At 36.6% G+C, this 13,722-nt stretch overlaps 1 protein-coding gene across 3 annotated transcripts in view; it reads right to left on the bottom strand.

Moving 5' to 3' along the window:
• Positions 1 to 1,185: 1,185 nt before the first annotated feature.
• Positions 1,186 to 13,722, bottom strand: part of SKAP2 (src kinase associated phosphoprotein 2) — a 117,826-nt gene continuing 105,289 nt past the window's right edge. For all 3 annotated transcript variants that reach the window (XM_032707878.1, XM_032707886.1, XM_032707894.1), the window contains 3 exons: positions 13,443 to 13,555; positions 3,990 to 4,091; positions 1,186 to 2,814 (listed from right to left, as the gene is read on the bottom strand). In XM_032707878.1, the coding sequence (XP_032563769.1) occupies positions 3,999 to 4,091; positions 13,443 to 13,555 (206 nt within the window). In that variant the 3' untranslated portion in view covers positions 1,186 to 2,814; positions 3,990 to 3,998. The remainder of the gene's footprint in view (positions 2,815 to 3,989; positions 4,092 to 13,442; positions 13,556 to 13,722) is intronic.

Here is a 13,722-nt window from a genome sequence, read left to right as displayed (position 1 = left end):
ATAAAGATGGAATTAGGCAGACACTTCTCTGAGAAATGTCAGCTTCAGAGAAACCCTGGTAAGTGAAGGTCTTACGGAGTTTATCAGTACTTTGTGCTATGTAAAGTGGAAAGTTGTTTATAAGGTTTCCATGCATATGCTTATTCCCACAGTTACACACTAATAAATTTTTCATCAACTTGAGGGAGAGAGATGAGAGGAACATCAAAAGGCAGTTGAAGAGCACACCACTGTCATCTACCTGGGTACTTTCATCACATTTTAATATTTTACGGCTTTCCTACAGGTCCCACTGAACTTTATCAAGCCAGGACTCTGATCTATACCCACAACTCCATTTTGCTTCACCGGAGATAGAAAAATGGATTTCTATCAATTGGTTTAAAGAAGTCAGTGCCATTCTTTTGTTTAGTTTGGCTTACGGAAATAATTGCATCTCTTTCAGAAAGAGGACAAAGAGTATTCAGCAACAGGCACTTTCAGCTTGTATTGCCTGTTTCTGAGTTACTGTTCTAGGATCCTGATGCAGAAGCAAGCAAATTCAATAGCTTCTCAGTTTCAACAGTCTTTGGATCATGTTTTTAAAGGGTTATTCTTTACGCTACTTCAAATACTGTGTCATACTCAGGTTGCAGAGTCAAAAAAGAAAAGACGTTTATGCATTTGGCTTTGAATAGAATGGATCTTAATTAGCATTCACTTTCAGCTTAATTCCGGTCATAGAAAGTTTTTATCGTTAATAGAGAACCAAAAGGTAAGCCAAGGCATGTAACGTCTCTAAATCTTATCCATACATCTCTCTGATAGAAGAACCGGTACATACACTGCCATCAGTATGTGCAATTTGTGAAAGCATGCAAAAACGGTATATCCTAACAAGATGCTGGAAAAATATGTGAACCAGTTATCCATTTATAGAAGTACAAGAAAATATACTAAAGAGTGGCACGGTTATATCCGGGTGCTTCTGCTATAGAAAGCATTTGTATTACCCTTACTTCTCTGAATAAATTCAAATGACAGCCCCATTTCATTTCTTCATTCAGTCTGGAGGCCAGATGGCATTAGAATCATTTACTTCACCTTGTTGTGCTTAATTACTACAATCAACACACTATTTTCCAAATTAATCATAACAAAGTAATTTCATTAGTAACACAGCAGGCTGTTGAATTATTAGCATCATAACAGTTTGCAAACAATTAAACTTTATTTGAACCTTAAAAATTTGCAGAGTAGAACATTATTATAAGATCTAATGGCAGGATCGTACAAATCCAGAACAGAGCAAATAATCAAGTAAAACACTGTACAATATATGAGTTACAATCACCTTTTATAAAATTCACTCACTGCTCATGAAAGGCAAGAGCAACCTAAGCAACAAAGAAAATAATGTGATTAGCATTTTCTACCTCCGAGTTTTGTTTAAGCTGTATTAACAGAGATTTTCTTATCCAAAAAAGGTTATGTTATTTGCACCGATTTAAAGTAAACCATTCGTTTGAGACGTTATTCCAAGACATTTCCAGTGAGTTTCAGATATCTTTTACGTTTTACATGTTAAGGTAGTTTGTTTACTTCCCCTCCCCCCCTTCCCCCAAGTACCAAGAGGGGGAAGCCCTAAAGCAGAACTACAGACAAAAGCCACTTGATTTCTTTGGTTGCCACCACCCAGGAGAGGCCGCTCTGGGCAGCCCTGCCCCTCATCGCTTGGGTAAGGACTCCCTCTCCTGGAAAAAAGGCAGAAGCGGCGCGGGACGGACAGCACGGAGGGGGAAGGGGACAGGGACGGGATCGGGATCCGCCTCCGCCTCCTCCCGTCCCATGAAAATTTGCTGCCACCCAGCGCCGCAGCCGCGCAGCGCAGGGCCCGGGCCGGGGCCGCCCCCGGCTCGGCAGCGGCACCCCGGCGCCGGCCCCGCGCTGAATCAAGTCTCGTCCGTAGGCATTTGGTCTCAAGGATATGGGGGGAGGGGGGAACGGGGTTTACTCCAAAAAAAAAAGTAGGTGGTGACGGTGCAGGGATTCGGAATCACGCAATTAATAAAAAGCCATTTCGGTGGGCAGATTTATGGCGCTGCCATGTTAACAAGGGAGAAGGAGCGTTTCCAGCCCTGCTATTAACGCTTCACATTCTGTACACAATCCACCGGTACGCTTGACAAATTAAAGTAGTAAAAGATCTGAAGACTATAATCTATCATTTTAATGCTTTGCTGATAACGCACAGAATCCATTTCAATGACTATCTCTTTTTAAAAAATTGAAACAAAACTCCGTAGCCCGTTTGACGTCTATTAGAATCCAGTGTACCAGCAAGGACCATACATTACCTAACACAAAGCATAACATCTCAGTTTACTGAAAGGATCCGAATTCTGAGTTCAGGCTAACGTTACCTTTTAACCCACACTGTTTCCAGGGTCCGCCTGAAGCATAAACAGCACAAGCAACTACACAGGGACCTGCACAGGCTCAGCAACTCACACATTGGCCTGATCAGCCTCCTTGGCAGATTAAGGGTCTCACAAATCAACTGTGTGGGAAGCTTCAAAAAAGTTGATCTTGCATGCTAATGGCAAAGCACGGCTCCAAAACAAGAGTATTTAAAGTATTAACTCTGACTTGCCCAACCCCTTGTCCATAAGTGGTAGTATTTTAGCGTAGCTTTTTGTTTCAACCGATGTTTTCAGCCACAACATTCTGGATTTGACAGCGAGACCGCAGGTACTCATCCACGTAGCACTGAAGATTTGTTGCATAACTTGTATCAGAATTCCACGGTATCCAGATTTGACTCCGCAGAAGTATCTGTAAGGTACAGATAAAATATTCCACTCTACCATGGACAAAAATATGTTTTACCTGCAGTTTAGTTCATGTCGACTTAGCAAAAATCACGGGGTTGAATATATTTTCACAAATTTTCATAGAACTCCATCTCCAAGTCAGAAGGGTATCCACACAGGCCAAATTATTACATCAGCAAAAGAATCAAGTCTTCATTGTGTGTCAACAAAATAGTAATTAACAATACAATACTAAATGTATGAGAAAAATAAATCACTGCCTAAAACCTAACGTAAAAAACCATTTGGAAACAGAGTACCCTGAAGACTTGCAATATTACACATAAATTTCCCTCGATTTTCCAGTGAAACTGCACAAGATATACAATGAGCATTAAAAGGTTAATGCATGCATGAACTGAGCAATAGTTTACCCTCAAAGTTCAGCTTAATTTTTCTAAATCTGAGGAACAGGAAAAATCCCTGAAAGAACACAAACCTACAGCTATACATAAACTGCTAGCATGTTAAGGAGCAACAGGCACTATAGGCTGCTTGTGCCCCATATGTTACTACCATCTATTTCATTTCCTATCATTACAATTCTATAAAAAGTGACTAGAGGAACATTTCCTTAGAATTATGATCAATTACAGTTTATAATGGTTTAATATACACAAGGCAACGATCTGACTACATTTACTGAAACCACAAAATGTGTACAGCAGAATCTTCCTTCAGAGGCTGGGTCTGTAAACTGCAGCTGCATACCACTCTTTATTTCAAGTGCAGATTTCTCCTGATTAGGAGAGGGAAGTTGAAGTTCATCTTTAACCAAAAAACCTCAAACATGCATATCAAACCGAGTCCAAGTATCTATCCCCTTCCATAGTTTTCTACAGTGAGATACATACATATTACTAAAGTAACAAAACTAACTAGAAACAGCACCAATTTTATTTTAAAAAAATCTGCAAAAGGAACATAGTTATTAACATATCATCCTTTGTACACTGTGGTTTAATATTTCATATAGAATCCCAGAAAAAAAGTATTTTAATTGAACCGTCAATATATTTTGCCATAATCTTTATGTTAACAGGACTCCTACAAAGGTTCCAGGAAAGACACACTTATGAAACAGAGAACAAGGGAACATAGAAGCCATTACAGAAGATTGGATTAAAATGTACTTACCCAGGCCTCTCAAATATCATACATCTCCATTATGTAGGCTTTAGGCACCAAGCCAACGGTTCCCTTCATTTCTCCTACCCACCAGCCATATTCATCGTACTCCTAATTGAAAACAATATGCAGTATTAACCTTTAGTCTGATATAAATGCAATAGAGTTTTGTATGCAACTCCTTATGGATGCTTTGTCTTATATACAGCTATAACCATTTTAACTCAAAATTAAAACATTATATCTTTTTGTTATAGGCATTCACATGCAGAGTTAGGCAAAGGCAGAAGCTAAATTTTAAAAAGGCCAGGCACGCTCGGGAAAATTTCTTAATTATGGCCACACTTCTCCAACACCTACTAAAAATATTCTCTCTTCATCACAAATACAAAAACCTTAACTTTGTAACCAAAATCTAATAGCACAACATTGACATGTAAGAATCAAAGAGGGATTCTTTCAGTATGACAAGGCTAAACTCAAACTTACAATCAACTTATTTTAAAAACTACTTTGCTCAATGTGAAGGGAACACTACACATCTAATACATAATCTTTCTACGGACAAAGTCTACTACTGCTTTAGGCTTGCAGAAATTCTATGGTAGATCTCATATGCCTGACAGATGACTAATGTACTTTTGTTTGAAATTTGTTTAGGCTTAGTGAGATAAATATGAAACAAAATGAATTATAATAGTTTAAAGAAATAATATCTTCCAAAAGCAATACCAAGTAAGAGTATTGTGGTATCCAAATTTAATTTTTTCCTATGAGATAAATATTTTAAAATCAATCCTAACAGTGGTTCAATAAATTTTAACAGCTGAAATTGCACACACACATATATTGACTTACAAATGAAGTATTATTAAAACAGAGACCCCACTGAAAACGGAATGATTCGTAAGACAGAAATTACTTTGGAACAAACATGAAAAATACAAATACACAGATATCTCTGATAAGCAGCGTCTGCTTCCCGCTACACTGTTCTTGTGATGAGAAGATAAAAGGCTGTAGGATTTTGAATTACTGGTCCTACTGAGATAAAGCTATTATTTTGACTGTAGATAAAGTTTTTGGTTATAAACAGTCAAGTGGAGCTTAAGGGTTAATGGAGTTTCATTAGAGCCTGAGCTATAATGATTTGCTGCTGGCATATTTTGCCTGGTCAAGAGTTCTCTGGGGTCCTATGAGGTGCTTAGTGTACTCAGCTCTCCCCGTGCTTTAACTGAAGCCCTGCTGATGGCCCATCTTCATGTGAGCCCTGGCGCTTTTTTGCCTTTTTTTTTTTTTTTGCCGTTTTTTTTAAATGCTTGCATGCAGGCACACGCACGCTAATTGTGGAAGGCTAAACACTAGTCTTAAATTAAACATTTTCCTCCTTCTCTTAACAGTGAATTGGTGATTTAAAAGATTCTATCCTGTTATCCATAAAATACTGCAGCAAGTGTGATTTAAAGGAAACACACATAAAAAGCAGCAGGAACACCTTCATTTACGATGTGAACATGCAAACGAGAAAGCTGCAAAAATAATTCCACCTTCTTCTCCCTTCCACTGCAGATCAGTGCTGGGGATGGGTCTGGTCTTGAAAGTCTAGAGGTATCTATCTGAATCTAATCTTCAGTGCACACTGCTCTCCACAGAAGTTAAGAACTGCTCCTAACCTTTCCCATGGGGCTTCACATTACACCCCAAATCCTTAAAGGCGAAACAATACCCTGACACTGAGGTTTATAATGTTCCAGATCAGCCTGTTTAAAAATCTATGCTTTATCTCACAGTACACTGTTTAAATATACAAACTGGATTTCAAGACTGCAGTGGGAAATTGCTGAAAGGAGCGGCACTTGCGTATACTACTGGAATCTCAGCAATAAATCTCTCCAAGAGAAAGCAACAAGAGATTTTAAGCTGCTACTTGGAATACGCGAAGTGACTGAAAAGAGTGATTAAGCAAGTTTTGCTAGACATCAGCCAAAAAAACAAACAATACATGAAATGAGGGAAGTGGCTCAGTTAAGCGGTCATTAAACTGCATATGACAAATGGCACAGAAAAAGCCTGTGGATTACATTACCCATTGAAAATGTTCCACTTAGCAACACTACATGAACTTAGAAACAATTGTTTTTAAAGAAACAATTCAGATACTTCAAATTAAAATTAAAAGCATGCTGCTGTTCTGAAAACTTTCTGGTTTTTGCTACTTACTAATACACCACTTACTGCTCTAGCATGAAGCTAAGTGAGAAGATGAAATGAATGTTGATGTAACAGACTAGTAAACTAATTTAAGGATTCACTCCAACCATTATACCATACAGACAATATTGCAATACAGAAGCTTTTACTTTACATTACTACTCTTTGCATGGGTCTCAAGAGCAACATGAATCCCAATTAAACTATCTGCTGTCTATACAAGTCTGAACAAAAATACAATGCAGATACCTGGCTACCAAGAACATAAAACTTTAATCTCAGGTTTTAGAATGATTAGATAGCACTCCCTTTTAAACTGATTAAAGTACAGACATTTCTCTTTAAACTTCTAACCACTCCTTCCTGTCCTCAGTACCACAAGAGTGCTTAACTAGCGAGGCAGATAAGCAGCCCCCTAGTCCTTTCTTCAAGTCACACATAAAAAGCAAATTGATGTATTGTTTCTATCAATGTTATCAATTATAAACTCCCTCACAGCAATACAATTTAATTAATACACTGCTGTTGTGAGGTCCATATGTCTATTATTGCTGGTTAAGATGTGTAGAATAAAAGTCTACAGCCCACATTTGTGGGAAATAATGATTAATATGTGGAAGCATTAATATGCAGGAGTTAGAAGTTTTATAAGAATAAAAGTTGGGAAGCACGGTGCTTTTGCAAGCATCAGCTTCAGATCTCAGGTACCACTGGGTTTACCATCTGGTATCCCTCACTGCATTCAGCTCTTAACTGCTAACATAGGCAAGCAACTATACTTCAGAAGGACTGATAAAATAATGAAGAGTCCTTTAATCTACAGGAAACCATTGTAGTCAATTTATAAGAAATATTGCATCCCTTTGTAGGATGTGTAATTATTTTCTATTAATCATGTGCTATAAAGCTACATTATGTGGTTATTCTGTTATCACTGGAAAGAGGCCTGCAGTCAGCTCCTGACAATGTTAGGTAATTACTAACACAAAGCTTCTTTCTCCTTATGTAGAAACGCTATCAAGATCCAGAGGTGCTGTGATGCTCGCTGTATGAAAATAACTCTCCAAAGAAATTCAATAACTGCAAAATGAATTGCTCCAAGGCAAATAGAGGGATAGGAGAGGGGGCAGGGCCAGATCCAGCCACCATGCAATGAGGAGAATGCACAAGTGTGCGGCCATGCTCTGCCATGTGACGGGGAGCACATTTGCCATACCAGGCAATGTTAGCAGGGCTGGGGGGAGGAGGGGGCCACCACAACCCCTGGAAGACAAGCACCAGGGCAATGGAATATATTACGCCCAATAATATGAAACAACAACCTTACCAAATGACCAAATGCTTTCTAAGCTACTTCTGTGTTTCCACTTTCTTAGAGTGCCTTATTTTTTTTCCTCGCAGAAATTTATTAACCAAAGTGAAGTAATTTCACAGGGCAGCAAGGAACAGGTTATGACTTAACATGCTGGCAAAACATTCTCTGTACAGCATGCTTTGATAGCAGGGGGGAAAATCCCATCAGGGTTTCTTTAAATGCTTTAAACTGAACACTGTGAGCAGGCACTTCTCCTTGCCCCCATCCCACCAATTTCACTGCACTGATGTGTATGTACCCATGACTCCAGGAGACATTGCTCATAAAAGCTTTTGCACTGGGGAAAACACGGTAGTTAGAAACACACTACCTGTTTTCTATAGATATCTTTTAAATCCAAGATTTTAGTCCTCTATAGAAGACAATTCTGACATGCAAAAAGAGAAAATCTCCAATACAGTCTCTACCTTTAGAACAGATCATCTGCCTAAATTAGGTTCTCCAGATGCTTTGCACCATATTAACTTCTACTGACTTCAGCAAAAGTTGAGAACATCTGGTTCTTGTGCAATTAGTCCCCATTTTTAAATACATATGGTATGTTTTTTCATGTTTGTGGAGTGGGGTTTTTTATTTGTTTTGTTTTTTAAAAAGAGTTGCTGAAAATCATCATTGTGTTTCAATGCCTTGAAGAAAACAATGCAGTGGTATTTTTAAAAAAAAACATGACTGAAGTGGGTGAATTAAACATTTTTCTCCTTCCCTCTTCCAGTGGCACTGTGAGTAATATTCACTTACAGGCTCAATATCTGCAAACCTTAAAACTGAAAAGGAAAACTTACCTATAGCCTTCTTTGGGGTTAAAATAAGTAGCCTTTACTGTCAAGCTAAATATGTGTGGGAAGCAGAGATAAATTTTTTTCAAAGACTATCCTGGGGGGGCAATTTTGGCAAGAAAATATTTTAAAACATCTCAAATTTATCCAGGAGATTCATACTAGCTAAAAAGTTTTAGAACTTCCTTTGGTGTAATTGTTGAATGATACACTATCAACCAGGGAGCAGTTTTGGCACAGAACAGCATTTTCTCTAAAAAGCAGAGAATGACAAATGCTTTAGATAAGTGAATGAGACTTCTTCACAGGTAGTAGAGTTGTTTTAAGACAGCAATAAAATGGTCATCTTTAAAAATATAAACCTCAGATTTATTGTATGGTTGCATTATTAGGTTTTATTTCCCACAATAACATGAGATGAAAAAGACACCAATTAAAGATTTCCAATATAAATCATGGTAAGCAGACTGAATTCTGAACCAAAAGTGTCCCCAGAAAACACCCTGGAACAATAAAAAGGCCATTTTATTTTCCATTAGATAACACAAGGCCAAATTTTTTTCTAATCAGGTAGGTAAAGGCTTAAATATTATCAGTATGCAATCCAGCAGACCTAGAGCCACTTTGCATTAGTCTTAACTAACCTTCTATCTAAAGGCCTTCACTTTTATCTTGTGTTTAGACGTGTATTTATTCACCTCCCCTCCCATGAGGAATATACCTAAACAAGCAAGAAAAAGGGTAATGTACAACTTTGGTGTAGCATTTTAGTTTTGATCAGAAGCATCCCACTGAAGTGAATCTCCCAATGCTCCCATTTTCCCCATATTGGCTAACTTGGCAGAGCACACACACTACATTTATTTAAGATGAAATTAAAATGGAAGATGCACTTGAATGTACTTTAACCACTTAATTTGTTCTCATTCCACAAAACCATGCTAGACCTCTTCAGACATCAAGCAGCTTTCAAAAAGCATAGTGTGGACACCGGGGCCTCAAGCACTAGTGTTTCACTCTGCAAATCTGCTTCTATTGGTACTCCCCATTTGCTAGCTAGGGGAGTCATAGGCAGTATGGTCATGGAAACAGAAATTACTCTTAAATACCGATCTCAGTATGCTCAGTCAGAAAACAGCCTGACTAAAGAAACACTCAGGATTTTAGTATGCCTTTGATATCTTTTTGAAAAAATACTGAATAAATACATTTTATTAAGATTATACAGACAGTGTACAAAATGCTCACAGTGATTCTGAAACAGCTGCATTGTTAAGTTGCACTTTATTTCATAAGCAGTAACCTGAGCTATGAAGATTCTTTGTTTGTCTTTTCAATAAGTAAAAAATACAGGTTGAGATGTGAGCATTTTAACAGACGTTTATTGTATTGAAAGAACAAAAATCTGCCATGCTGGAAACCTACAATCTCTGAATAAAGGATAATCTAAACACCAAGTTAATGCTCTACTTTCATAAAAAATTCTAGAGCAAAAGGTTAAGTCACAGATGAGATTTCCATGACTCATAAATATCAGACTGAACCGCACTGGCATGTAATGAAATAATAACAGGTAAGGAGAATTCCAGTTTGAGATATAATTTTTTATTTTAAAAATTATTTGCTATTTAAATACAAATATAAATAAGATGGATGTTAAATCAGCTTTAAAGTAAAGAAATGTCTGTAATTCTACTAAGCAGGTGTCTGCTAACATCTAGGTAAATTTTCATTATTACTTGCTTTTGGCCAATGTAACTATGGAATTTCACAACACAAAACATACACCTAAAGCAAACTATTACTGCTAGTTGCACTTGCATAAATTGTGCATACGAAACTTAGGAAAAAAAATCGAGCTACCTCCATTCACAGTTATCTTTGTTTCTGGAAATTGATTTCTTGAGTAGAGCTATGGAAGATTTATAAAAATGTTTTTTGTATCAAGGTCTGTTTTCCCATTTATCACATGGGCTTGAAAGCAAAGGCAAGCCCATAACTGAGCAGGAGTTAAGAGCAATCATCCTTTTAGCAAACATGACTCCAAAGTGTTAATTTCTAATAGTCAATATTAACTAAAAAATGTTAAAAAATCCCTTTTATCATTAGAACCATAAAATATTTTTTTACTGCATAATAGAATAGGGGTATATAGTTTTCTGAAAGTTCACATCATTCATAGCATAAGTGATAAAAGACACTTGAATATTCAAGAATACTATAAATTAATAATAATAGTATATCTCTACAGATACATTGATCAATTAATCTGAGAAGTTAACTACATTTTTAAATAAAGAAAAGTTAACCAGTAGTATTGAGATCTGTTAATTCTGCTCAGATTAAAAACTCAACTTTTGAGGGAAACTCTCAAAGGCAGAAAAACCTAGACCAAAGTTGGAGGGGGTGTTTGTTTTTGTTGGTTTGGGGGGTTTTTTGTAAAAAAAGGGTAGTTTTTGAATGCACCTTTAAAACAAGAAAAACATGCTCTTCTACAGTAATTATACTAGTCGGGCACAGGTATCTCTGTTGTCAGAATATGAGCTCATGCTCATTGAACTAACATTGAATTTTGATGCTCAGTTTAAAGCAAATTATGAGGGACTTGTCTTTGCATAATGCCTAGCTATTTTAAGAAGTAAATGCTGCCAAATTGAAACCAGGCTCATTTTTCTAAAAGGCGTTTACCTAGAAACTTACGGGTAGCATATTGCTCCTCTTCCTTTATTTAAATTCTATAAGCGCCCAAATTTGCTAAACCAATTCATAATTATTTCTGTTGTAATAATGATCTCTCTTCTTGGAAACAAAATAGTCACTTTTCTCCTAATTTCTGTAAAGGTATGTGAAAGCTAGTAAAAATATATTGCTTTGGCATAACTATTTCTGGGAGAGATGAATATCTATCTTACCACATTCATCAGAGCAGGCTACACCATTTATATTTCACTGTAAAACAAAGAACTATTACATGTTGCACAAATATGCTCGATATTTTGTTAATGCTTCACCCTTCCTACTATAACACTACTATACCTCTACTTACTTCCTTATCAGCAAAAAGTGATTTTCAAGAGCAATGTTCATACCTGGCTGACATATGATAGAAAGGCAATAAAGCCATAGCTAGGTTCAGCTGAAGCTGAATTTATGACACCATTTTGGATCCATACACATAACCCTCTGTCAGTACCTGCATCTCTCATTTTCAACCACTAGATGGTGTAAAAAATAAAAGAATTGCCTAGGATGCCTGCCGACTGCCACAAAATCCAAGTATTAATGTAGTGGATTAGGAAATATTTTTAAAGAAAAGTGTTGACCCACTTCAGGATGGCTAGGCTCACTTTTTCTTTGGTTATATTTTCACTTACCAAACAAAGAGCTCATAAATGACCAGACCTTGAAACTGAATCAAGTGGAAGGTTAAGATGGATAATTCTCTGGCACTTTGCCCTCCAAGGACCCTAAATTCTGAGCTGACAGTAGCGGCCAACACTCATTTTTCCAAAAAAGCTGTAACAATCTTTAAGCGAAACAGGGCCAAATTTTCTGGGCTATATTTTGGAGCAGAAATCAATCCCAGAGAGAGAGAATCTATATATCTGGAGCAGCAGCAAGCCTGTTTCAAGGACTGATTACGAATTAATCATGGCACGGCAACAAGTCCGTTGATATACACACGACAGCTTAAGCTACTGTTTTTTTATTCTGCTCCATTTTTTAAATTAAATTTCTCACTTTTTTGGGGAAGGAGTAGCAAACAATTTTTTTTACCTACAAGCTGAAGATTAAGATTTTATAGTCCCAATACTGTACCCAGAGAGCACAACCCACAAAGAGGCCAAACCCATGCAGTGGAATCCATTCACTCATGGGCTTTTTGGGGTGAGGAAGAGAGGGAAGAGGTGGTTATTTTGAACTAGTACAATTCTTTAGCGCTGAATAACTGCTTGAAAGTTTGCCCAATCCAAGAGCGTTATTTGGCCTTTAGTAATGCAATTCAGTCATTAGCTTAAGTGATGATGAAATACCTCAAAAGACATACACGGTCAAATTACTATTAGTAATATATCTTCTATATTTTTATATAGGACTATCCTTCTATCCATAAATCTTAAATTTATTTAAAACAGAAGTTGTCACATTTATTATCCAGAAACATACTTAAAAGTATCACAGAAGATTTAAAGCAATTGTGACAAAACTTAAGAGTTTGAAACTAAGACAAACTAAGTCTTTAGCTTTCATGCACCTACTTGTATATTTAAATGACCTACAATATTTTTGGCACTAATTACCCCGAATGGCAATTAGATCTATATTCTACATATATTTTTGAAGGTAGAGTTTTTTCAGTGAGAACTTTAAAAGTTCAGCTTTTTTTTCTAATATGTGGGGAACAGAAATTTCCTTTGATTAATTCTTCAGAAGTAGACTTCAATGGACCACAAGATATATATTTTAGGAGAGGTTTTGTTTTTGTTAGGGAGGTTAAGGAAAAATAAGAAAATTAACCAACATTAATGTAGAATAAAATTTCATGCTTATATTTCATGCTTAGCATCAATTCAGATTAAAGGAATTATATTTCTCATTTTCTTTGCAAACAGGAAAGTTTGCAATTAAAAATTGCCCAAATCTGTCAGAGCAAACAAGTTTAGAATCTGAGCTGTCAGAACAATTACAATATACATACAAAGATGAAAGCATAGTTCAAAAAAACACATCTTCTGTAGCAAGATCCCAAAAAAGTCAGAATTAGTACAGTCAGGAATATAAAACAGGAAACAAAAAACATAACATACAAGATAACTTAAAATTCTACAAGGTTAACTTTTGCAAGCAGAAAGCACATTGTCTCCTGTTAAATCAGTTAACAAATGGTAGCCAAGATTTAACAAGTAAATAAACATGCTTTTAAGTTAATTCCTGTTACACGGCTATGTTTTAAATGTGGTTATAGTTCATTTGACAAAATAATTAATTGCAGTGAATATCTGGTTGCAAACAAAGGATCTGAAAGGGAGTGCCAATTTCCCCCCATAGAACTGTGGGAATGTGTCCTTCTGCCATGGCTCTCTTTTTAGCACCTCATACCTTGCTGAGAATGTAGATAACGTCACCTCGTTTAAATGTCAACTCATCAGGTACATCTGCTGTGCAGTCCCACAAACCTAGATAGAAATTGGCATAATCGATATTTTCGCTATCTGCAAAGAAAACAGCATCTAATTAGAAAAGGATAAAGACTGAGGGACTAAAGTTACACTTTAAATCTCCAGATGGTATAATGCAATTCATTAACACACACTTCTTATTCCTTTTTTTTTTTTAGAAACATCTCTTTCATACCACAAAAGCAAGTAGAAAACAAGTT

The sequence above is a fragment of the Chiroxiphia lanceolata genome, chromosome 1 (assembly GCF_009829145.1).
Source record: "Chiroxiphia lanceolata isolate bChiLan1 chromosome 1, bChiLan1.pri, whole genome shotgun sequence".
NCBI classification, from domain to species: Eukaryota; Metazoa; Chordata; class Aves; order Passeriformes; family Pipridae; genus Chiroxiphia; species Chiroxiphia lanceolata.
This window is presented reverse-complemented; position numbering and strand designations above follow the sequence as displayed.